Source organism: Taudactylus pleione, unplaced genomic scaffold, assembly GCF_031769625.1.
Source record: "Taudactylus pleione unplaced genomic scaffold, aTauple2 ptg000114l, whole genome shotgun sequence".
In the NCBI taxonomy this organism is placed as follows: Eukaryota; Metazoa; Chordata; class Amphibia; order Anura; family Myobatrachidae; genus Taudactylus; species Taudactylus pleione.
In genome coordinates this window covers 10310331-10333955 of record NW_028284516.1, presented here as the reverse complement: position 1 = coordinate 10333955, position 23625 = coordinate 10310331, and the positions used below count along the sequence as shown (strand labels likewise).

The following is a 23625-nucleotide window of genomic DNA, read 5'->3' as shown; positions in this document are numbered from 1 at the left end:
AAATATAATACCTGACCAAAGGGGGGATAATGGGCCTGATTCAGACCCACTCGCGAGCGGCTGTCCGCTCGCAAGTGGGTCGATGGTGTGCACTGCGCATGCGCACGACGGAGGGAGCTCCGTCGTGCGCATGCGCGAGACGCGACGAGCGAAGGACTTTCCTTCGCTCGTTGTGTCTGGTCAAAGGGGGCGTGCTGTCGATGTTGATTGACAGCATGCCCCCTTTGGTGGGCGTGCCGGGGGCGTGCCTGCCAGACGGAGGCGTTCCCAAGGGAACGCCTACCATCAGAAGCCGGCCCCACTGACATCACTAGTGATGTCAGTGGGAGTGATTTTGGCTCTGATAGAGCCAAAATCACTCCTGGCCTTGCGGTTGAGAAACTCAACCGCAGGCTTCTGCTCGCACTGGCGATGGTCGCGATGGTCAAGACCATCGCGACCATCATCCTGCACGCTCGTATAGGCTGTGGGTGGTGACCCACAGCTATACGAGCGTCCAGGAGGACGCTCCATATTTATGGAGGAGGGCCCTGATTCAGAGCGAGCGCTCTGGTCAGAGTGTCCGGCTCTGAATCAGTGCCAATATCTGTTCAATTGGCAGTTTGGTTCCAAATGAAGCACTCTGTGTGTAACACAAGACGCGGCTGTAATAAATCCTCAAGTCCTGGCACTCATGGAAGGCGGCTCTAATGGCAGAACACCACTGGTACCTGATGATCTTTGTTATCTCCGGATATCGGCAGGTAAAATCGTATAATCTAGCAGGAGAAGAACACAAACAGCCTCTTCTCTTGCAATCAGCCCTTCACGCCAGTGAGTGGTGGGGAGCGGTGATGGCCGGCTAGATGTATTCGGCACGGACCCGCTGATCAGAGCTCTCAGCAGCAGGTCTCTTTAGCCGCCTCCTGATGATCAGGCAAGTGAGGACAATAATAAAAGGTTGGGATGTTCGGCGGCTCTCAGTACGGCAGTTGGTGTAGCTGCTATAATAGTAGACGGAGATAATAGGTGGAGATAGCAGCAACGAATCCTTAAGGATTCGTTGCTGCTGTCTCCACCTATTATCTCCGTTTTTCACCCACATTGGCTTATATTATTATTGAGACATTGTTACTGCTTCTTGAACCTAACATTTCACATTTAATATTTAGTATCTCCTTAATACCAATGGACACAAGAGAATATACCATCCTCTCTACTAATGAGTATATATTTGTTGTCTATTTTTTTATTTATTTATTTACCAGATGGGCCTTTTGATGATTTCTATTTATATAGAGTATATGTCATCTGTTCATTAAGCAATACTATATTTATAGACGGTTTGGACTGTTATTGGAATATATGGTTTTAGTAAATGTGTATTATATGTTAATTCATCTGAATAAAAGAGCATTATAGACTGTCAGTTTGAGCGCTCCACTACACATTTTTGTTCTTTTATAGAGTACATAGGCCTGATTCAGCAAGGATCGCAGTAGCAAAGACACACGCAATGGGTCGATTAATTTGCATTGCGCATGCATCGCAGTGCGCGAACGAGCAATTGCGATGGGAAATGCGTTTGCAGAGGCTGCGCAGACTCAAAGCAGAGTGATTGACAGGAAGTGCCGTTTGTGGGTGGTGATGGGGGGTGGTCGAACGCAGGCATGCCAGTGCGTTGCAACGCCGTTGCAGGGGCTTGCATAAATTATCCACTGCAGTACCATACCCAGCCTGAGGGCTCATAGCGTGTGCTGAAGTTAGCAATTCCTGAGTGAGGTCTGACCTGCCTTACCTGTGCGTATGGGTCCAATGTTATTCTGTTACGCATTAATTCGCTATGTTGTATACGGTTGTGTGTAAGGGGAAGTGGGCGTCCTTATGATAAACTGTGATCGCAATGCTATTGCAAACTTTTGCTAATTCGCTGATATTAGCAACTGCGGTGCGTGCGTTCTAGCAGAATAGCGATCCTTGCTAAATCAGACCCCTAGTGCGTAGTGTTCACAGTTGCTTCATTCATAAATAAACCCTCAAGCCTGCATTATTAATACAGGTTGAGTCTCCCATATACAAATATTCCGAAATACGGAGTATTTTTAGCATGACTGAGAAAGTGAAACCTTTGCTTTCTGATGGTTCAATGTACACAAACTTTGTTTAAAGCACAACTTATTAATAATATTGTATAAAATAACCATCAGGCTGTGTGTATAAGGTGTATATGAAACATAAATGAATTTCATGTATGTACACAAACTTTTTTTGATGCACAAAATTATTGAAAATATATAAAAAAAATGACCTGCAGGCTGTGTGTGTGTATGTGTATATATATATATATATATATATGAAACATAAATGCATTCTGTGTTTAGATTTGGGTCCCATTCCCAAGATATTTCATAATTTTATGCAAATATTCCAAAATACGGAATATTCCGATATCCAAAATACCCCTGGCCCCAAGCATTTTGGATATGGGAGACTCAACCTGTATAACCCTTTTTTTTTAAATTATTGTTACAGCAAGTAAGTAATGATAACTTACGTCACTTGTTATTTCATAATTTCTTTGTTATTTCTGAGAATATTGTTATTTTTATTTGCTATTTGATCTAGTGGTTAGCTGCTTTTCATAAGCTTGTTTGATTTCTGTTTCTGGTTTTGTCATGTTTAATATTTTTGACTTCATATTGTTGAATATAAGGAACATTTTTTACAAAACATGAGGTAATTTTATTTATATGTTGTAGTTATCCTTTTAGAATTCCAGTTTATCTTCATCTAGTTTGGAGCATTTTAAACTTTAAACCTTCAAGAATAAAGACTTCATTCATATCTGAAATTGATGCATAAATAATAAAAAAGATCCCAATAGAGCAGACTAAATATATATTAGAAAAATTAAAATCAAAAGATCAACAATATTAAGGCAAAAATTGTATTATGTTATCTTAATTTATCTTGCACCATATTTATTGTCTAGACAAATATCTATTATAATTCTAAATGGTTTATTAATATGGGCAACATATATTACACACGTCAATGAGTCCGGCTCTCCCAGGTGTAAAATAATATGCCTCGGTGCCCGCATGTAGAAATTAGATACTTATCGGTAAGATGCAGCACTCGTAGGACTTGTGAGAAGTATTTATTGCAAAAGTTAGACAATCGGCAAAGTTTCAGTGCCTATATTGTGGCGGCACTGTCTTCAGGCTTCATGTCCACGAGGAACAAAAGTGTTGGGTAAAAAATAACCTCTATAATCTCAGCAAAATGTTTTAGGAAAGCTTTTCTTATTTCATCGTTTTAAAGGGGAAAAAACTTCATAAAAAGCAAGTTGATGGCTTGAAGTTAAGTATACAGCGTAGGCTCTTACAGCACTAAATGCTCTCTATCTTTTCCAACAAACAACAGTTCTTTAAAAGTTATATTTTTACTGTCATTTTGCCTCCGAAATTATAACCTGTTCTAAAGATGATGGATTTTATCTTTGAGAATCTGGTGATACCAATTTTTTTTGGGATTGTACAAAACAACTTCCCTTAACTCCCATTTGAGAAAAAGAAAACATAAATGCTATAATATTGCTGGTGTTCTCATACATTGCTTTGACATTGAGGAGTTAGCGGCAAAGTCTAGAAACCAGCTGTGTGGGGCAGTATAATAGAGTATAGATACATTGGCATGCACAAAACTTGCGTAATCAAAAACTTTTCCCCAATAATGACTGTAAGGAAGATCTAGAAGAGTAACTCAGTATATTTCGAAGGCCAAATGGTGGGCCCTCAAACCACTAGAAGGGCTGCACATTTCCATTCAATTAAAAAATAAAATGGACCTCTTCACGTGCCCCTCAGTTCTGCCAACATGCCACTCACACATCGAGAAATGTTCCTTTTAGACCTCATCCACGTGCTTAAATACACCTACACAGCCAGAGCCTGCTGAGGAAGGAGGATGCGCACGTTGTGCTGAATGCACTGTACTTTGGGCCTGATTCAGACCCACTCGCGAGCGGCTGTCCGCTCGCAAGTGGGTCGATGTTCTGCACTGAGCATGCGCACGACGGAGGGAGCTCCGTCGTGCGCATGCGACAGACGCGACGAGCGAAGGACTTTCCTTCGCTCGTTGTGTCTGATCAAAGGGGGCGTGCTGTCGATGTGGGGGCGTGATGTCGATGCTCTGATAGAGCCAAAATCACTCCGGAGCTTGCGGTTGAAAACCTCAACCGCAGGCTCCGGCTCGCAAATTCGATGGTCGCGATGGTCTCGACCATCGCGACCATCACAATGCACACTCGTATAGCCTGTGGGTGGTGACCCACAGCTATACGAGCGTCCAGGAGGACACTCCATGAAAATGGAGCCCGGCCCTCATTCAGAGCGTGCGCTCTGCTCAGAGCGTACGGCTCTGAATGAGGGCCTATATGCCATAACTTAAGACCTAGCATTATACAAGCTGATGATAATATTGAGTAACAATATAGACTTTGTGTGATTTGCACACCTTGAAGTTTGGATAATTAAAAAAAATCATACTTGTATTTATATGGCGGCTGGTGTGACCCTATTGTCTATCGTCTGAATTGCGCCTGATTAGTACTTGGATGGGAGACCACCAGGGAATATTGGGTGTTGTAGGTAATATTTAGGAGCAGAACGGGACTAAGTGTATAATAGCAGGGACATAAGTGATTACATTTGATTTGGTTTATGTTGATTTCAGGATCACCACGGGTACAAAACTCCTGTATGATGTGAATAAATCTAGAATTTATAGGAGCACGATCACCCGGAATTATTTTGAATATTTATTTCGCCGTATCCATTTATTTTATTAAAATGAGGAGATCTGCAGCTTTTTAATAATGACAAATCAAATGTAATAAAATGTAACCTTTATTAAAGAGTACCCCAACAACTAGAATATCCTAGACTATACCTCTTTATAATAAGCGTCCATTCTACTAACACAACAGCTGCAAAAGTACCAGATACTATTTTATTATATTATAGGCTCAAGAAGTCCAATTTACTGTGCACAGTGTACTATCTACAGTAATAAGCACAACAGAAAACCCCATTTTCTACGTAAGGGTCCATAGGCTCCACAGGGAGACCTGTCAGGGTTGCACGATTTAAATCAAACGATGTAGCTGTAGCCCTCGATCACAGATGCCCACTTGCTGGCTAATCTACTTGATCCTAGGTACAGGGGAAAAAAATCTTAGTCCTGCTGAAATTGAGAGTGCTATAGCGTTTGCTCATGCCAATAATAGTCAAGTTATGCTGGTCATCATCAACTTTCGTGCATCCATGAAACCATTTGCACCATTCATGTTTGAAGTGTACACTTTAGTATCTCCTCTAGCCTGGTGGATGTCCTATGCAGCTCAACTTCAGTTAGATACTACTGTAGTAAATCTTCTAAAGCAGATGTTCACCGCAGTTTCATCAATTCCAGGAATTTAAAGGATTTTTTCAACGTACGGTTTTGTACAATCCAAAACACGCAACAGATTAGGAAATGAAAAAGCAGATAAGCTGCTTGCATGCCTACAGAGCCTTTTGAGGGCAAACGTGAGGGCGTGGACAAAGACATGTACATGTTTGGCTCAGACTCAAACAACTGATTTGAGTGAAATTCAGAGTCTATGTACTTCTTGATGCAACTGTTTAGTGTGTATTTATTCTATTACTGTGTTCATTTTGTTACTGTTCTCACTTAAATTGTTCATATATTACTAAACCAAGGTGTAAACATCTAAAATTAAACCGTTTACTTTAAAAAAAAAAAAAAAAAAAAAATCCTATTTAAATCAAATATATCCAATTTTTTTTTTTTTTTTAAATCTGATCTGTATGAAACCCTGCTTGGGGTATAGGTGGTGATGAGAGTCATCCGGGCACCACGCAGTTAAAATTTTCTCCCAGGATGCACTGGGTCTCCCTCCTATACCCTGCCCCTGGACCAGAGGCACCTCAGTTTCGTTGAGTGCCCGGCCGGAGTCGGGTCACTGCTACGTGGTGGGGCTGATTAACAGCCCCTGAAGAGTTAATTATTTTTAAACAAGTTTATCTTCAGGTGCGGACAGTACAGGGGATGTCCGAGCTGCCGCTCCATCACCCCGCCGATGCCGGTAGTGATCCGGGGATCTCGGCAGGCCTCCGGGGTCTTGGTTAGGAGGGACCCCAAAGGATCCCTGTACTGCGGACAGGCGCTACGGGGACCAAGATAAGCGGCGGGTCACCCGCTGAGACGCAGTCATTTTCCCCGAGGGCTGGGGATAACAGCATGTGGAGCCAGGCACTGAGTCCTGTGCTTCCACTAGGCCACCAGGGACGACAGGCTGGAGTGATGCAGAATCGTCCAGCATCCCGAGGGTTAAACGCTGGCCAGGGACAGGCTGCCTTCCCTGTCTAACAGCCGGCTCCTCCTCTCAGCTCAGCGCACCTTTCCACTGTGGTCTGGCTATGCTGAGCTGCTCTCTTCCTCGGGCCACACCACCTCTGAGGTCTCCGGCGGCCATTTTCTTGGATGGCAATGTCGCAGTTCTCTCTGGCCAGCGTGCGCCTGGTCCCCCTGCATTCCTCTCCCTTTTGGGTCAGTGTATGCAGCACTATTGCCTGCCAGACACTGAAGGTGCCCACACACTAGGCAATATTTTACACGGTCAGCCCGATTCCGATGCATCGGGACGACCGATCGTGTAAAATACGTCCTAATCGTGAGTCTCTAATCACAATTACGATGCCGATGTGTGTACCCGCTGGTCGTACATCGCATCTTCAGATCTTGCCTGCTGCAGGCAAGATCTGAAAATCTCAGTCACGATGCACTGGAATAGTATAGGATGCACGATAGATCGTGGGTCAATTTGAATAGTTTTTAACACCAAATCGTGCCCACGACTGCAGGGGGAGAAATCTGACACGATATTGGATCGTGACCTGAACGCCTAGTGTGTGGGGGCACCTGGAGTCATCGTAGTTGATTATAGTGCCATGGTGCAGGTTCATTTCTGCATGGTATGTGACTTATGCTAGCGCTGTCTGTCTGTGTCTGTTTTTTTCCTAAACTGTAATTTCTTCCAACTGTCTCGATCTCTGATTCATGCACTGCTTACAGGTGTAGTCAGGGTGTTTCTGATATCTCACATATATAAAGCTAGGTATATGTGAGAATTGTCACATACTGTTGTACGTTGCACTCTGCCATATCTGAGCAGTAAGCTTCTACAGCTTGCCCAAGCGTCAGACTGGTCCAGTAATTTGCCTTCCCAACTAGTATTATATATACTTAGTGGTGGCATTAATACTCAGTGCCGTATTGTGTGCGATATTGCTCTACAGCTACGTCTGGGAGGGACAATAATGTGTGCTCTGCTGCACCCACTCTGCTATTTTGCAGTTCAGGTGCTGCAGGTTTAATTGAGGACGAGATGGTACAGGATGGATTATGTGGTATAATCCACCAGGACCTTTTAATGTCTCGGTCCCTGTGCAGGAACCCCTTTGGGCTTCCTTTTATCTCGGGTCCTGGCTACTATCGCAGGCCGCTTAGCGGTGCCAGCTGTTTTCCCCCTCTACGGAGTTACCACAGCAGTCTGTTTTTTCTCCCTCTCAGGGATTGCCACAACAGATTACTGCTATGCAGACTTCTCCTGTGCCCCCCGCCAGGGGTAGATGGCGGCTACCCCTACTGCTCTACAGACTTGTGCAGGAGGAGTAAGGCGCTAAGCCATCTAGGCATCCTCTTAGTCCATACAACTCTCTGAGATGTCATCTGATAATACAGAGATTGCGGATGTCTCTCTCCCTGAATCCCCTCCGATGGAGTTGGAGACTCGGTTTGGAGTTACTATTCCTGCTTTGGTGTGAACTGTCAGAGTCGTCTGGGTCATAGAGGATGTCGAACCAGCTCCTCTGTTCAAGCAGGCACTGTTTGTACAAATAAAGGGCTACTTCTGTGGAACTACCTTTATTGGATCATTTAGTTGATCGCAGGGCTACAGCCTGGCGAACGCCCGGTAAGGGACGTTTGGCTGCGTGTTATCCATTTCCTGATGTTCCTTGCACAAAATGGAACTCATCCCCTGCAGTGGACATGTAATATGGTTAATTACAAGTGCTCTGTTACCTATGCCTTCCATTTCTTCCCTGAAGGTTAGGAAGGTGGAGGTTTGTCGGAAGTCTATACACCTTCCCTCAAATACTTCTAAGCCTCAGAGGTTTTTTGGTTGGTAACATCAGAGTTGCAGCCACACATATTGGGAAGGCTGTTCTGGATATCAGTCTCCTGACTTGCAGTGTCTCTGCTGCAGCTGTGTCGGCTCGCCCTTTCCTGTGGTGGCGTTCTTGACTGCAGAGGCTGATTCCAAGAAAGGCCTACAATGCTTTCCATACGCTGGAGAAGTATTGTTCGGTCCTGACATGGACAGGATTGTGGATGTGTTTGCAGCGGTTAATTCTGCGTTTATGCCTTTAGCTGCAGCTTCAACGAAGCCTTGCACCTTCTCCTTTCGATCCTTATGTCCTCAAGGTTAACTCAACAGGTCAGGCCTTCCCAAGGTGGTCAGCTTCCAGTAGGGCTGTCAAACCTAAGAAACAGACAGCCCTACTGGAAACGAGACGGGCCTCCACTCTGGGGAAGGCCGACTTCTTCAGTTCACCCAGTGTTGGTGTCAGACCACCGTAGACACATGGATAAGAGAAGTAGTCTCTCACAGGAAGACAAGGCCATACAATCCTTGCTTCAAGCAGACGTCATTGTACCTGTCCTGTTGCTCCAGAGGGGAATGGGTTGTTCCAATCTCTTTCTGGTTCAAAATACGACCGGATCCCAGCGGCCTATCCTCAATCTTAACTCCCTGAACAAATTCCTCAGGGTACCTCGGTTCAGGATGGAAGCCCTACGCTCAATATTATTAGCTATGGAACCTGGGGATTTTATGGTGTCTCTGGATATTCAGGATGCATGTCTGCATATTCCAATGCTTCAGCTCACCAGCATTTTCTCACTTTGGCTGTACTGCAACAACATTTCCATTTATGGGCTCTGCTATTTGGCCTATCTACTACACCTCAGTTGTTTACCAAAATTATGGCAGCGATGGCAGCCCATCTGCGGCTGCAGGGGGTCCGCCTGTTACCATACCTGGATGACCTTTTACTGTTGGCAGGATCTCCAGAGGGACTTCACTACCACATACAGCTGACTATATCTATGCTACAGATACATGGGTGGTTAATCAATTGGACGAAGTTCTTCCTGATCCCATCCCAAAGGATGCTACATCTGGGATCTCTGTTGGATTCACAACAGCAGCGGATCTTTCTGTCTATGGAAAAGATTTCCACTTTGCAGACGCGAGTATGCAGATACCTCCACAGTCGCAGAGGGTCCATCCACTCAGCGATGCAGTTACTGGGTTCCTTGGTGTCGATGTCGACATGGTGAAATATGCCCAGTTTCATTCCCGGCCTCTGCAGAAATTGATCCTCTCCAGGTGGGCCGAATTTCCCCATCGGATAAAGTCGCAAATATTGGTGCTCTCTCCAGAGGTGCGTTGATCTCTTGCTTGGTGGCTGCAGATAGGCCACCTCACCAGGGGGCGCCCCTTCTGGGTTCCAGTGTGGGTCCTGACAACGGACGCCAGTCTCTGGGGTTGGGGCGCAGTGACAGGTCCACACTCATTTCGGGGACGGTGGACAGCAGAGGAGTCTCCCCTACCAATCAACATATTCGGATATCCAGAGCTTGGCTTTCCTGCAGGTGGGTTTGGATCTTGGTCTCTGAAAGTGCATTTATCTGCTCTGTCAGTGTGGTTCCAGCGAAGAATTGCTCCTCTTCCTGATATCCGCACTATCCTACAGGGTGACCTTCGCATTCGGCCTCCCTTCGTCCCTCCTGTGGCGCCTTGGGATTTGGCTGTTGTCTTTAGGGCCCTCCAGGGCCCTCCATTTGAACCCCATGAAGGTTCTCAAATGGCTTACAGCTAAGACCTGTTTTTCTTCTGGCTATTGCTTTCGCCAGAAGAGTGTCAGACTTGGGGGCTCGCTTTTGCCGTCCCACATTTCTTGTCTTTCAACAGGACAGGGCGAAGCTTCGGACTCGCCCTGGATTCCTTCCTAAGGTGGTTTCTAGCTTCCACATTGATGGGGAAATTATTGTTCCGGCCTTTAATTCTCTAGACCTCTGGGCAGGTGAGGCCTCATTGGATGTGGTACGTGCCCTCAAAATTTCTGTGGGCCGTACCAGTTCCCTTCGGAGGTCAGACTCCTTGTTTGTCTTCTATGGCTTTCACAAGAAGGGATGGCCAGCCAATAAGCAAATTATGGCGATCTCTGAGGCTTACACGCATGAGGGCCGTCCAGTATCGCTCTCTGTTACTACTCATTCTACTCGGTCTGTGGGTCTTTCGTGGACAGCTCACCGTAGTGCCTCAGCTCTTCAGCTTTGTAAGTCGGCCACGTGGTCTTCTGTCCAGGCCTTTCTGAGGTATTATGCATTTGATACCTCTCATGATGCTTCCTTTGGGCGACGGATTCTCCTCTCTGCACAGGAGCGTCCCCACCCTTAAAGGGACTGCTTTGGGACATTCCCAAGGTCTCCCTGTGGAACCTATGAATCCTGAAGTAGAAAATGAGAGATATGGCAAGAACTTACCTTTTGTTATCTCTCTTTCTACGAAGTCCACAGGGCACCCACCCTGACGCACCTGTGCTTCAGATGGGCTTCGCTCTGGTCACCGGTTTTCCTTCTCCTCCTGTGTGAGAATGTGAAACTTGAGTGTTCCAGACTTTCTTCTCTCACTCTATTATCCTCCTCCGGCCTATAGCTTGCTACGAAACTGAGGTGCCTCTGGCCCGGGGACGGAGTATAGGAGGGTGACCCAGTGCATCCTGGGAGTAAATTTTAACTGCGTGGTGCCTGCATGACTCCCATCATCACCTATACCCCAAGGTCTCCCTGTGGACCCTATGGACTTCGTAGAAAGAGAGATAACAAAGGTATGTTCTTACCATATCTCTAATTATTTCAAATGTAGATTAGGAAAAATTTAGAGTTTAAGCTTTACCTTAGCTCAGTAATGCTATTGCCACAGAAATGTTCACACACACACAGTAATGCTGGGTACACACTGGCAATGTATCGTGAACAGTTGATATATCGTGATCGTATCGCTGGATTTGTACCCCCGATGTGTCTGTGAACTATGTCATTTACAGACATATCGCATTGGCTGTGCAGCACAGCCGATGGTCGATATATCTGTAGATATATTGGCACATCTGGCTGTGTGTATGGGCGGTCCGCCGACTGCCCGTACACTTGCTGCAGCAGAACGACATATCGAGCAGCTGATCGGTAAGTGTGTATACATACCTGAATCGGCTGCTCGGTCGGTGCTGGCCAGTCTGTGTACCTGCTGTGTACCCAGCTTATGAGCGGAATGCTCAGAGATGTGGTGTGGTCTCAATCGAATTTGTATACATAAAATAATACGATGGCTAAATGTACGCCCCAATTTCGAGTGCATGTTCCTTCAGACAACTTAAAAACATGTTGCCTGATCATGACAGTATCCATTTTAAACTTGATGTCCGGTATTGTTCATTCTAGCACCCTGCACCTGTCACAACCCTTGCAGTTCCTCGTTCCTGCCTGGGGTGTCGCTCTCTGCTCTGGTGCTTCTAGCACACTCTGGTCTTCATATCAGCAGTTTGTTGCATTAGCTGAGTGTGCTAGAAACACCATAGCAGAGAGCGATACCCCAGGCAGGAAAGCGGTATTGCACGAGTTGTGGCATGTGCAGGGTGCTAGAATTAACACTGTCTGTGATATGACTTATTGTGGGACAGCTAAACCAAAAATACAATGTGCCTTTAAATAGACTATAAAGGTCACTAATATAGATTGAAAAGTTTTCATGATATTCTAAAAACAAAAGGTTGTTTGAGCTAAAGTTGTGAGAGGGGAAATAATTTGTTACAGTCTTTATCGCAATCTGATTTCTGCCTCTTGGATACTGGCTTTGCATAAGCAGACTTTTACTTAAGTGATCATGCATGTCAGACCTGGTAGAGTCACATAACGGTTACATGCGTTAATTATGATAGCTGAACTCTTAGTAAACATCAGTGTACATGAGGCCTAAAGGAGGCTGCAGGCAAGTTCTTTTAGCCTTATTTTACAAAACAAGTAGCTGATAGCTTAAAGCAATAATTTGCTGCACAGCAAATGTAAATATATAATTCACCAGAAAAGATCTTTTGGGTGATAAAATGACTTGTTGTCAATATTTGTACATGATGGTAATGAGCTGAAATGTATATATCTGATCAAGTATTGTTTCAATGCAGGAATCTGAATTTCTCCAATGTTTTTTGTTTAGCTGGATTACTGTTGTTTTGTAGTATGGCTTTGGGTACAGGGCTAAAAGCGAGTTTCTGAAAGGTTTAGATCTCTGAGATTTCTGAGCGTATCATCTTATGTGTTGTCTCCAGAGCTGAGCGCAACTAATGCTGGGCATACACGGCCAGATAAAATGCCTGTCAGACCGACAGACATTTTATCTGGCAGCCTGCCAGCCGCAGATGTCGCTGGCATACACTGTGAGATTTCTTTCACAGTGTATCAGCCCGACATCTGCGCTCCGCCCCTGGGGGAGGAGACATTTACCTGTTCCTTCCGTAGGAAGGAACACAGGAAATGTCTGTCGCCGCGGCTGGGCATACACTGCCCGATGCGGCCGACAGTATACCGGGAAATATCGCATCGGACGGGCATGCTGGACAATCCGGCATGACCAAGCAATATTTAACCATCGGTCACCCCCCCACACGCTACAATTATCGGGGCGATCCGCCGATATCAGGCGGATCGCCCCGATAATTGTAGCGTGTATGGCCAGTATTAGACACGTCTACACGTGCAGCTAACTGAGATACAGATGTGTCCACATACATTTATCTTCCGTGCGCTACAAATCGCGTTACACATAAAGCGTGAGCGATTTGTGACTCTGTAGTGCCCAACATCATTTCGTGCGACTTTTTCTCTTCAAATGCGTCATATAGGCACGTGATGCGAATCTGCTGATTAAAATAATATGTGGCATGCTTTTATTCTTTGAGCGACTGCGGGTTTAACTGTATGCGAAATGCTACATTACAGGAGCAGAAATGCTGAATATACTGTATATGGAACACACATGCTGCCTGAGCTGAAGAGAGCTGCCTATGCCACACACAGGATCCTGGCAGGAATGGCTGTCACCAGGCAGCCCAGCAGAGATGTTTGGGAAGTCAGGCTTTCTCCTCCCGTGCCACTTTCTATCCCACTCCCATGCCCACCCTGCCGTGGACCCGTACCTTCTGTGCTATAGCGTGTATTTTGCAATCACTATATATATATATATATATATATATATATATAATATCCTGTTTATGCATTGTTTAAGGAATGTCATTTTTACCTCACAGTCTACATATGAACTGAATGAGGAAGCAGTTAGTCTGACACATGCCAGGTTTTCTTACAGCAAATTTGGACTTCTTGATATGCATTGCTTTCCCTACACTTGATATATTCTCATTTATCTCCTTTCTCGCAGGATTTTATTTTCGCAAACATATTGTCTCTTGTTATTAAACATTTTTGCTATGATATGTTTTCCTCAGGGCTACAGAAGTTATTAGATCTCAGGAAACTGAATGTATCTTATAATCGCATACATGACCTTAATGGTAAGTTGATGTGTATCCTCTGTTTCCTCATTTCCTTTGTTAGTTTGCAAATTGCCAGTGAAGAGGTTTATTAATGACAGTACATTCAAACATTGGCATCTTAATGCAATGGAACACTCCATCATTCCTATTTGTGTAATGGTTTGTGACAGCAACATCCTCATGATATTGTCACATTGTACACGTTTAGGAGCTGCTCTGTATTATCATAATGTTTACAATATTGTGCTGAGTGTTTTACCCTTTCAAAACAGAAGCCTCTTGAAATAGAAGTGTGTGTGTGTATATATAACTTATTTTTCTCTGACATTTTCGGACAACCGCGTAATTAAATATCCCCTCCCTGTACAGCAAATAGGAAATTGCTCTGCTACTTGAAGCAGAGAGTTGCGTCTCAGTGGCAGAGTGGCAAGCTTAATCACAGTTATGCAGTGAAACTTTGTAGGTACTATTCAAGAACTTATTATGTAATGTGTTGGGTGCAACTTCACGTGGCTTCAGGCAACAGCAGTGTTTCAGGCTGAGAGTCCACTGTACAGGTGGGTTGTAGTGGACAATAGCATTCATTTGTTCTGCTACCAGTCACTCTTTTAATAGAGACTAATGGGAAGAAAACTGAGCATGTCTTGGAGGGACAAAATGAATTGTGCTTAAAAATCTGGGTTGTTGAGCTCTTTGGTGCGGCACAGGGTTTATTAGATTTTAACATTAGCAGGTTAGATATTAAGCCAGCATACAGTAAGTAGACATTTATATGTGATACATGGCCCCAGGTCAGTGTACAGAGGATATGTTTGTGTTTGCTATCCATACCCAGCTAGATAGTACTGTATGATAAGGGTAATGGTGCGTACAGACGTAGCAATCAGCCAGCGATACGATATCGCTGGCTGAGCATCATGCACCCTCCCTGGTGTGCTGGGTGATTGATATCAATCACCTAGCACACCACATACTTACCGTCGACTATAGCGACCAACGATCACGGGTTCCTATAGTAACACGCTCGATATCGAGCAAGTTGACCAGCATGCACGGCCGATGGACGATATCGCTATCGTGCATACGTGGCCGCGCATCGCTGGTCAATGGTAAGTTTGTAGGGTCATTTTTAATGAGCGATTATAACGATAACTATATTGATATCATTATCATTCAAATCGTCCTTTAAAATCGGTACGTGTGTACGCACCATAAGAGGGACTCTCGCCATAAAAATATCTGTTGTGTAGATATACTTTAAAGCAGGCTTGTCCTATATATGGCAGCATTCAGTATGTTCAAAACCAGCCCTGCATCATGTCTCATCTCCATAGGCTGCATGTTGGTGTGACCCCAGCCATGATCCAAGCTGCTACATTACAACTGAGCTGTACAGATTGCTACGTTGCACCTTCTGATGCAGCCAGGAGATATGGTCCATGGCTGAATAACACCAATAACTGGCTCTGTCTTACACAAATGACTGAATGAAGCCTGAGAGTACAATAAATGACACGTTTTTGAGAGGGAACAATAGAAAAAAAGACAATGCTTCCCTCTTTGTCATTGTATTTCAGTCAGTTGCATTGTAGTCATTGATGGTATGCATATGTGTAATAATTTTGTTTTCCAGGACTTATTCCACTACATGGATGGAATCATAAACTAAGCCACCTATATCTCCATAGCAACTGCATTAATAGCATAGACCACGTAGTGCACAGTATGGTGGGACTGCACTCTTTACATTACCTTACATTAAAGCAGGATGAGATGGGCAACCCTGTTTGTGACACAACAGGTAATCAGCACTTGCATTGAAATGACTTCCTATAACTACAGCAAAACAACTATATTTGTATTATGTTAGTCAGTAATGTTCTTTATTAGCCAAAAGTTGAAAGTAAAAAGGCACACACATCCATGTAATTAAAGAAAAAAAATGTTCTCATATATATATATTTTGAAGCTCTTACACCATGACAAAATCAATATAGCGTCATACTCAAGAGAACAAAAAGTATAGTTATATTATTCTTTTAAATTTGTACAACAGAAAGTGGGAACAGATAAATAATGAGTTGTAACGCCCGATTCATTAATGGTTATTCAATAACAAAATCAAATTCCCAATGCCCTGTAACCATGGAGATACATGCATAGAAACGCGTAAATCTAAGGGGAGGGCAAGAAACACTGCGGCCAAAGACCCAAGATGTTCTACCAGACCGATACCTCTTTGTAACTGAATTGATGGGGTCCATACGCTCATTGTTAAGTACTAATACTATAGAATAATGCAGTCTAGTGTAAATTATAAGGCTATTTAATCACTGAGGAGTTAATAAGCCAGAGGCTGTAGACCAAATGCTTTTATATAGGTCACAGAAATCCATTACAGTGTAGATTGCATTGTTTCTTATGAACACTGGATGGGCGACATAATAACTCATTGTTTAATTGTATTTACATCTATTTATCACACACTCACACATACGTATACACTGTTCGTAATCATTTTTTGCTTTTCTGCGGTGTCCTATATCTAGCACCACAACCTACCCTTGTGCTTATTTTGTTTAGGGCACAGCAGAAGCACAAACCATAGAATGGTAGCTGATAACTATTCTGTGAGCAGTGCTATTAGTAATTTCCTTTGCCGGCTTTGTACTGAGCTTAGTGCATCAGTGAGACGTTCATCCCCTGTCTCGTTTTGTTCAGTGTGTAAAGGAGATGGCATCAGCTGACAGCGCAGGTCACAGTGTCCGTAACACCAGCTATATCAGTATGAGGTAATTGCAGCAGCTGTGGAAGTGACACCTTATGACCTCAGAATGTGCGGACAGTTAAAACATTATTTACATTAACAGTGTCCATACTGTATGTAGTATACATGTCCAGCCACACTGTGTACTGCCGTTTGTCACTTTGCAGGAAGAGATGTGTTAGGAGATAGTAATCAGTTAGTGGGTTTCTAGCTGCTGATTGGAGGTGTGTGAGGCTTCATCAATCAAACAATACTACAACAAGAATAGATTGCCCTCAGAGGCCCAAAATACCAAGTGCCCTCCCAGTCTGTCCCTATTTCTGTACAAAAAACAAAGAGCCAAGAAGGGCTAGTTGTTGGGGCACTATTTCTGTAACATTGATGGCTCCCAGAGATCACCCTTGATGTCTCTCCTGTAATCTGTCACTGATTTTATTCCGCTTTTATTAGCGCACTGTGTAACCTTTCATTTCACCTCATGTAATTTGGATGTCTTTATAGTCCATTAATAACCTATTATTTGCCTTTAGGATACAGAGATACAGTGCTTGGAAATTTGCCACAGTTAAAAGCTCTTGATGGTGTAAATAGGTCAGGTGAACCCGTTCTTGCATTTGATATAGATGCATTAGATCTTCCCAATCTGGATTTCCTGGAATATTTGGTTGCTTGCGATAATGACAGTGGGAACAAAGAATTAAAGGTAACATTTTTCCACCATTAACTGTGACTTTGCTCAACATTTCCTTAATTTATTTCATATTTTACAGCAAATACAATTTTATGCAGAACTTTTTTTCAGAAATAGTTAGAGGTGAGTGGATGAAGGTGTTTGAGGTGAGTGGATGAAGGTGTTTGAGGTGAGTGGATGAAGGTGTTTGAGGTGAGTGGATGAAGGTGTTTGAGGTGAGTGGATGAAGGTGTTTGAGGTGAGTGGATGAAGGTGTTTGAGGTGAGTGGATGAAGGTGTATAAGGTGAGCGGATGAAAGTGAGTGGATGAAGGTGTTAGAGGTGAGTGGATGAAGGTGTTAGAGGTGAGTGGATGAAGGTGTTAGAGGTGAGTGGATGAAGGTGTTAGAGGTGAGTGGATGAAGGTGTATAAGGTGAGTGGATGAAGGTGTTTGAGGTGAGTGGATGAAGGTGTTTGAGGTGAGTGGATGAAGGTGTTTGAGGTGAGTGGATGAAGGTGTTTGAGGTGAGTGGATGAAGGTGTTTGAGGTGAGTGGATGAAGGTGTTTGAGGTGAGTGGATGAAGGTGTTTGAGGTGAGTGGATGAAGGTGTTTGAGGTGAGTGGATGAAGGTGTTAGAGGTGAGTGGATGAAGGTGTTAGAGGTGAGTGGATGAAGGTGTATAAGGTGAGTGGATGAAGGTGTTTGATGTGAGTGGATGAAGGTGTTTGAGGTGAGTGGATGAAGGTGTTTGAGGTGAGTGGATGAAGGTGTTTGAGGTGAGTGGATGAAGGTGTTTGAGGTGAGTGGATGAAGGTGTTTGAGGTGAGTGGATGAAGGTGTTTGAGGTGAGTGGATGAAGGTGTATAAGGTGAGCGGATGAAAGTGAGTGGATGAAGGTGTTAGAGGTGAGTGGATGAAGGTGTTAGAGGTGAGTGGATGAAGGTGTTAGAGGTGAGTGGATGAAGGTGTTAGAGGTGAGTGGATGAAGGTGTATAAGGTGAGTGGATGAAGGTGTTTGAGGTGAGTGGATGAAGGTGTTTGAGGTGAGTGGATGAAGGTGTTTGAGGTGAGTGGATGAAGGTGTTTGAGGTGAGTGGATGAAGGTGTTAGAGGTGAGTGGATGAAGGTGTTAGAGGTGAGTGGATGAAGGTGTTAGAGGTGAGTGGATGAAGGTGTTAGAGGTGAGTGGATGAAGGTGTTAGAGGTGAGTGGATGAAGGTGTATAAGGTGAGTGGATGAAGGTGTTTGAGGTGAGTGGATGAAGGTGTTTGAGGTGAGTGGATGAAGGTGTTTGAGGTGAGTGGATGAAGGTGTTAGAGGTGAGTGGATGAAGGTGTATAAGGTGAGTGGATGAAGGTGTTTGAGGTGAGTGGATGAAGGTGTTAGAGGTGAGTGGATGAAGGTGTTTGAGGTGAGTGGATGAAGGTGTTTGAGGTGAGTGGATGAAGGTGTTTGAGGTGAGTGGATGAAGGTGTTTGAGGTGAGTGGATGAAGGTGTTTGAGGTGAGTGGATGAAGGTGTTTGAGGTGAGTGGATGAAGGTGTTTGAGGTGAGTGGATGAAGGTGTTTGAGGTGAGTGGATGAAGGTGTTTGAGGTGAGTGGATGAAGGTGTTTGAGGTGAGTGGATGAAGGTGTTTGAGGTGAGCGGATGAAGGTGTATAAGGTGAGCGGATGAAAGTGAGTGGATGAAGGTGTTAGAGGTGAGTGGATGAAGGTGTATAAGGTGAGTGGATGAAGGTGTTTGAGGTGAGTGGATGAAGGTGTTTGAGGTGAGTGGATGAAGGTGTTTGGGGTGAGTGGATGAAGGTGTATAAGGTGAGCGGATGAAGGTGTATAAGGTGAGCGGATGAAAGTGAGTGGATGAAGGTGTTAGAGGTGAGTGGATGAAGGTGTTAGAGGTGAGTGGATGAAGGTGTTAGAGGTGAGTGGATGAAGGTGTTAGAGGTGAGTGGATGAAGGTGTTAGAGGTGAGTGGATGAAGGTGTATAAGGTGAGGGGATGAAGGTGTATAAGGTGAGTGGATGAAGGTGTATAAGGTGAGTGGATGAAAGTGAGTGGATGAAGGTGTTTGAGGTGAGTGGATGAAGGTGTTTGAGGTGAGTGGATGAAGGTGTATAAGGTGAGTGGATGAAGGTGTTTGAGGTGAGTGGATGAAGGTGTTTGAGGTGAGTGGATGAAGGTGTCTGAGGCGAGTGGATGAAGGCATATATCCGTAAATAGACTACCAACATTTAAATTAACATCGTTACTATGATCCCTAGGTCATAACACCTTCAGCCATAAAAAAAAAGTAATTTTTCAGAAAATGGTGACATAACACTTTCCGGTCCCCTGCAGCCAGTGTACGGGCAGTTGGCGGGGCACCAGTACACACAGCCAGACGTGCCAATATATCTGCAAGATATATTAGTATCGGCTGTGCTGCAGGGCTGACCTGATATGTCTGTGAACGATGTCGTTCACCGACATATCTGGTGTACACAACCTCTGATCCACTGTAGATATATCGCTAGTCGGTGGAACGAGTGATATATCGACTAGTCTGTACCCAGACTAAAGTATACAGCAAGATCTTTAAAAAAAAAATCTTTTATTGCCCTGGGGCGGTGACCTTTGGCTTTCTGCCTACAGCTTTTCTGCCATAACCATAGCAACCCAGGATGCATGCCAAATACAGTTTGTGTAGAAGAGCTGTTTGTCACACAAAGTCAGCATTACAGCAGAGGCGTTTCACATAAGACAGTGTATGCCGTCTGTCTTACAGTGGTACCTGAAGTGGGGTACTCCTCTTTTGTCATACATAGGGCCGTATTCAATTTGAGGCGTTAAGTCCGGATTCGCGGTAATTTGGGGTTTTGGGGTGCAACGTTTCGGGAACACCCGTGCAGCCTTCAGACAGTCCTCCAAAGATAATCTGTGTAAAAAAAACAATACAAAAAAGTATTAAGGACACCCCAAAAATTTACTTTGCAAAAGGGGGTGAAAAAAAAAGTTTGGGTACAAACTTAAAAAATAGCGAACATGACTCTGGGGGTGTCCCCAAGTATGCCCCAAGTGTTTTTTTGATTGCAGGTGTTTGCAGCAGGTGGGTTTTTCACGATTTTTTTAAGTCACTTTAGCAACTTTAAAATATGCTGAACCCCATTTTCAAGTACCCCAAATTTGATGCCCATCGTTGTTTTGGCCAAAAAAAACTTCTGAATGCTCTTCTGCATCACCTTATTCAAAGCCGCATTTATGCACCTGCCGCGGATATTAGAAACCCCGACTTCCTTCAGTAGTTAAAAATGGGGGTACCCATAGTGATCCCCCATGTCTGAACATCTGTAGGGGGGTCCTAGGATTATTTCCCAAAAATTCCTGTTTTTACCGCCGATCCAAGTATCGCCGGGTCCCGTTTTCGCCTAGTTTCAAATTGAATACGGGGATACGCAGGCACGCACGCGATACTTTAACGCCTGGAAAACAGGCGAAGCCAATGTTAAGTCCGGGCCACGTTAAGTTAACGCGGCTCGGCTCAAATTGAATACGGGCCTTAGTGTATATTAATTTAACTTTAGTGAATATGTGAACAACATCCATGTTTTTGTCTATCCCATGCCGTTTCTTCCTCATATCTTTGTGTCAGCATTTTTTTGTTTGTATTATCAGGATCCTGCAAGTGTTCCTGCCATAACACCCCGCATTGATCAGGTTTTATCTCAGTACAGAAAGAGGCCTGCTACCCCTGGATCGGGTTATCAGAGCAGTTTTATGGAGGCCACCTCTTCATCAGAGCAACCGTTTGCCGCTCATCATGTCACCAATAACCTGCTCCGTGAAATGAGGATTAAAAAGTTAGAGGATCAAATATCTGAACTTCTCATGAAGGTTTGCGAGTGCATTTTATTACACTGCACAGAAGCCATGATTATAATGCGCAAAATTGCTGATGTATTATTTCTTTTTAGGCATCCAATCCCAAAACAGATAGGCCAGAAAAAACACTGAAGCCAAAGAGAGACACAGACCTGACAACAGAGAGTGACTGCGAGAGCGGCAAAGAGAACGTAAAGACAACGACCACTTTAACTAAAAAAAGCAAAATCCCTGGCTGTCGGAAGAGCAGCCAGATACAGAAGTTTCACAGCCATCAACAGCCAAAGGCCAGAGCTCTGCACAGGTATCCGAGTGACTCTATTATCTCATTATTACTTTGGTTTTTTATTTAACCTAATAAGGCATTTGTAGTAGGACACATCCTGCAACCTGTAGCCACCGTTGTCTGTTCCAACGAATGTCGGTGGCTGTGAGGGGAGACCTTTGATGTGACCGGTTCTCTGCAGCGCTTTAGACTCTGCAGGTCAGCTGTGGCTGAGTCTGGCAGAGAAGCTGATGATTGTTGTATGTGTCTGACTCTGGAGGCAGTGAAAATCAAGAGGGCTGTTTTCACTAGGTTCTTAGATAAGGAGAGCTGTATAGAATGGTTAGTCTGTGGCATGCAGACACTTGAATGATCATGATGCGTTTCTTTATCCTAAGAAACGCGTCAAGTCTATAAAGTGTCTGCATACCATTGGCATGTCTCTAAGGGGAGAGATATGTAGAAAGCCTGGCTATAAAGTGTGGTCATTGAATGGTGGTTGTAGTGTAGTGTAGCTATCCAATATCATCTTGAGCTGCTGGGGGCTGATTAATGTTTCTTTAATAAAATCACCTCTACAAATAATATTGCACTCTAATATGTTCGGTTACTATAAAGTTACAATTGTATAACAGCAGTATAAACCTACACACAGTGCTCAAAGTGGGAATTTAAAAGTGTGGTTATGGAAATTTGAATACAATGACCAAGGGTCGGGGCCGCCTCAAGCCCCCTGTAGCATTTGGGATTTTGCTAATGAGATTAATCCCTAGGTCCCCGGCAGTTATAGGTAAGAAATACTTTTTAGCGGCTGACCTGTATGTGGTTTCTCTGCAACAGAGAACATCTGAAGAAATTGTTCCCACCTGGGCAGATAGTAATTTCAGTTATTTATCACTATTCACTTGGTCTGGAAGACGCCTGCTTGCAGAGGAATATAACCAATGTCGTCATATAGCAGAGGTTCAACCATATAATACATAATGACAGAAATTTTGTGCAAGGCAAAATGTGAACTTACCCTGATCAAACAATTTTATATTATTAATCTGTACTTGCTAATGTGGTACCATTTGTATTAGTAATTGGTGCCTTAATGAAGATTTTTGTCCTCGAGCCTATTCCTTCTAACCCTGCCAGTTGTGGATAATCTCCAGCCACTCCCCCTCAGTTCTGTGCAGCATCACCCTCCATTGTGTCTATCTAGCATACAGCTAGCCCTCTTCTGTCTCTCCAGCTGCAGCCCCCAATGTCTCTCCAGCTTTAGCCCCCCCAATGTCTCTTCTCTTCAGCACCAGCCAGCCACCCATTGTCCCCAGCTACAGCCCCCAGCGTCTCTTAAGTTGCAGCCCCCCAGAGTTTCTCCAACTCCAGTTCCCTTTTCCCACCAGCAAAGCCCCCCAGTGTCGCTCCAGACACCCAATATCTCCCCAGCTACCTTCTGTCTCTCCAACAAAGCACCCCCAGTGTCACTCCAGCCAGCCACCTTCTGTCTCTCCAGCTACCCAGTGTGTCTGCAGCTGCAAACCCTTCAGTGTCTCTCCAGACCTCAAGTCTCTCCAGCTTCAGCCCCCCAGTGTCATTCCAGCTGCAGCCCCCAGTGTCTATTCAACTCCCTTCTGTCTCTCCAGCAAAGCCCCAAAGTGTATCTCCAGCTAGCCCCCTTCTGTTGCTCCATCCCCCTACTGTCACTCCAGTCCATTTCTGTGTCTCAGGCTGTAGCCCCTCAGTGTCACTCCATCTGCAGCCACATTGTCTCTTCAGCTCCAGCCAGCCCCTTCTGTATCTCCAGCAAAGCCCCCAGTGTCTCTCCAGCCAGCTCCCTTCTGTCTCTCCGGAGCCCCACTGTGTCTCTCCAACACCAGCCAGCCCCGTTCTGTGTCTCTCCAGCTCCATTCTGTCTCTCCAGCAAAGCCCCCTAGTGTTTTTTCAACTCCCGCCAGCCCTCTTTTGTCACTCCAGCCCCCTTCTATCTCTCCAGCAAAGCCCCCCAGTGGCATTCCAGCTGCAGGCCCCTTTGTCTCTCCAGCAAAGCCCCCAGTGTCTCTCCAGCTCCCTTCTGTCTCTCCAGCCCCCACATCCCTTCTGGTCCAGCCCACAGACACCTTCTTCTTTGTCTTCTGGCTGTTCTTCATCCTCTTGGACCACGGCTCTTTTCCTTAACGGTGCGGCGTGATGTCATGACGTCACCCGTTCTGCGCCACAATAAACAAGAAAAACATCGCACCGCCCCCCCCCCCCCCCCCCCCCAAGGTGCAGGAAGATACAGGTGCTGCCGGCTCCCTAGATTCAGTACATGCCTGCGCCCTGCTGATCACTGCTGCAGCACTAGCTGCA

The 23625-nt window shown here is 44.7% G+C and overlaps 1 protein-coding gene across 1 annotated transcript in view; it reads left to right on the top strand.

Annotated features, from left to right (window-relative positions):
• Positions 1–23625, top strand: part of LRRCC1 (leucine rich repeat and coiled-coil centrosomal protein 1) — an 88615-nt gene that overhangs the window by 2683 nt on the left and 62307 nt on the right. Inside the window, exons 3-7 of the mRNA XM_088471409.1 lie at positions 13677–13742; positions 15358–15525; positions 17022–17194; positions 20817–21035; positions 21116–21327. Coding sequence (XP_088327535.1) covers positions 13677–13742; positions 15358–15525; positions 17022–17194; positions 20817–21035; positions 21116–21327 — 838 coding nt within the window. The remainder of the gene's footprint in view (positions 1–13676; positions 13743–15357; positions 15526–17021; positions 17195–20816; positions 21036–21115; positions 21328–23625) is intronic.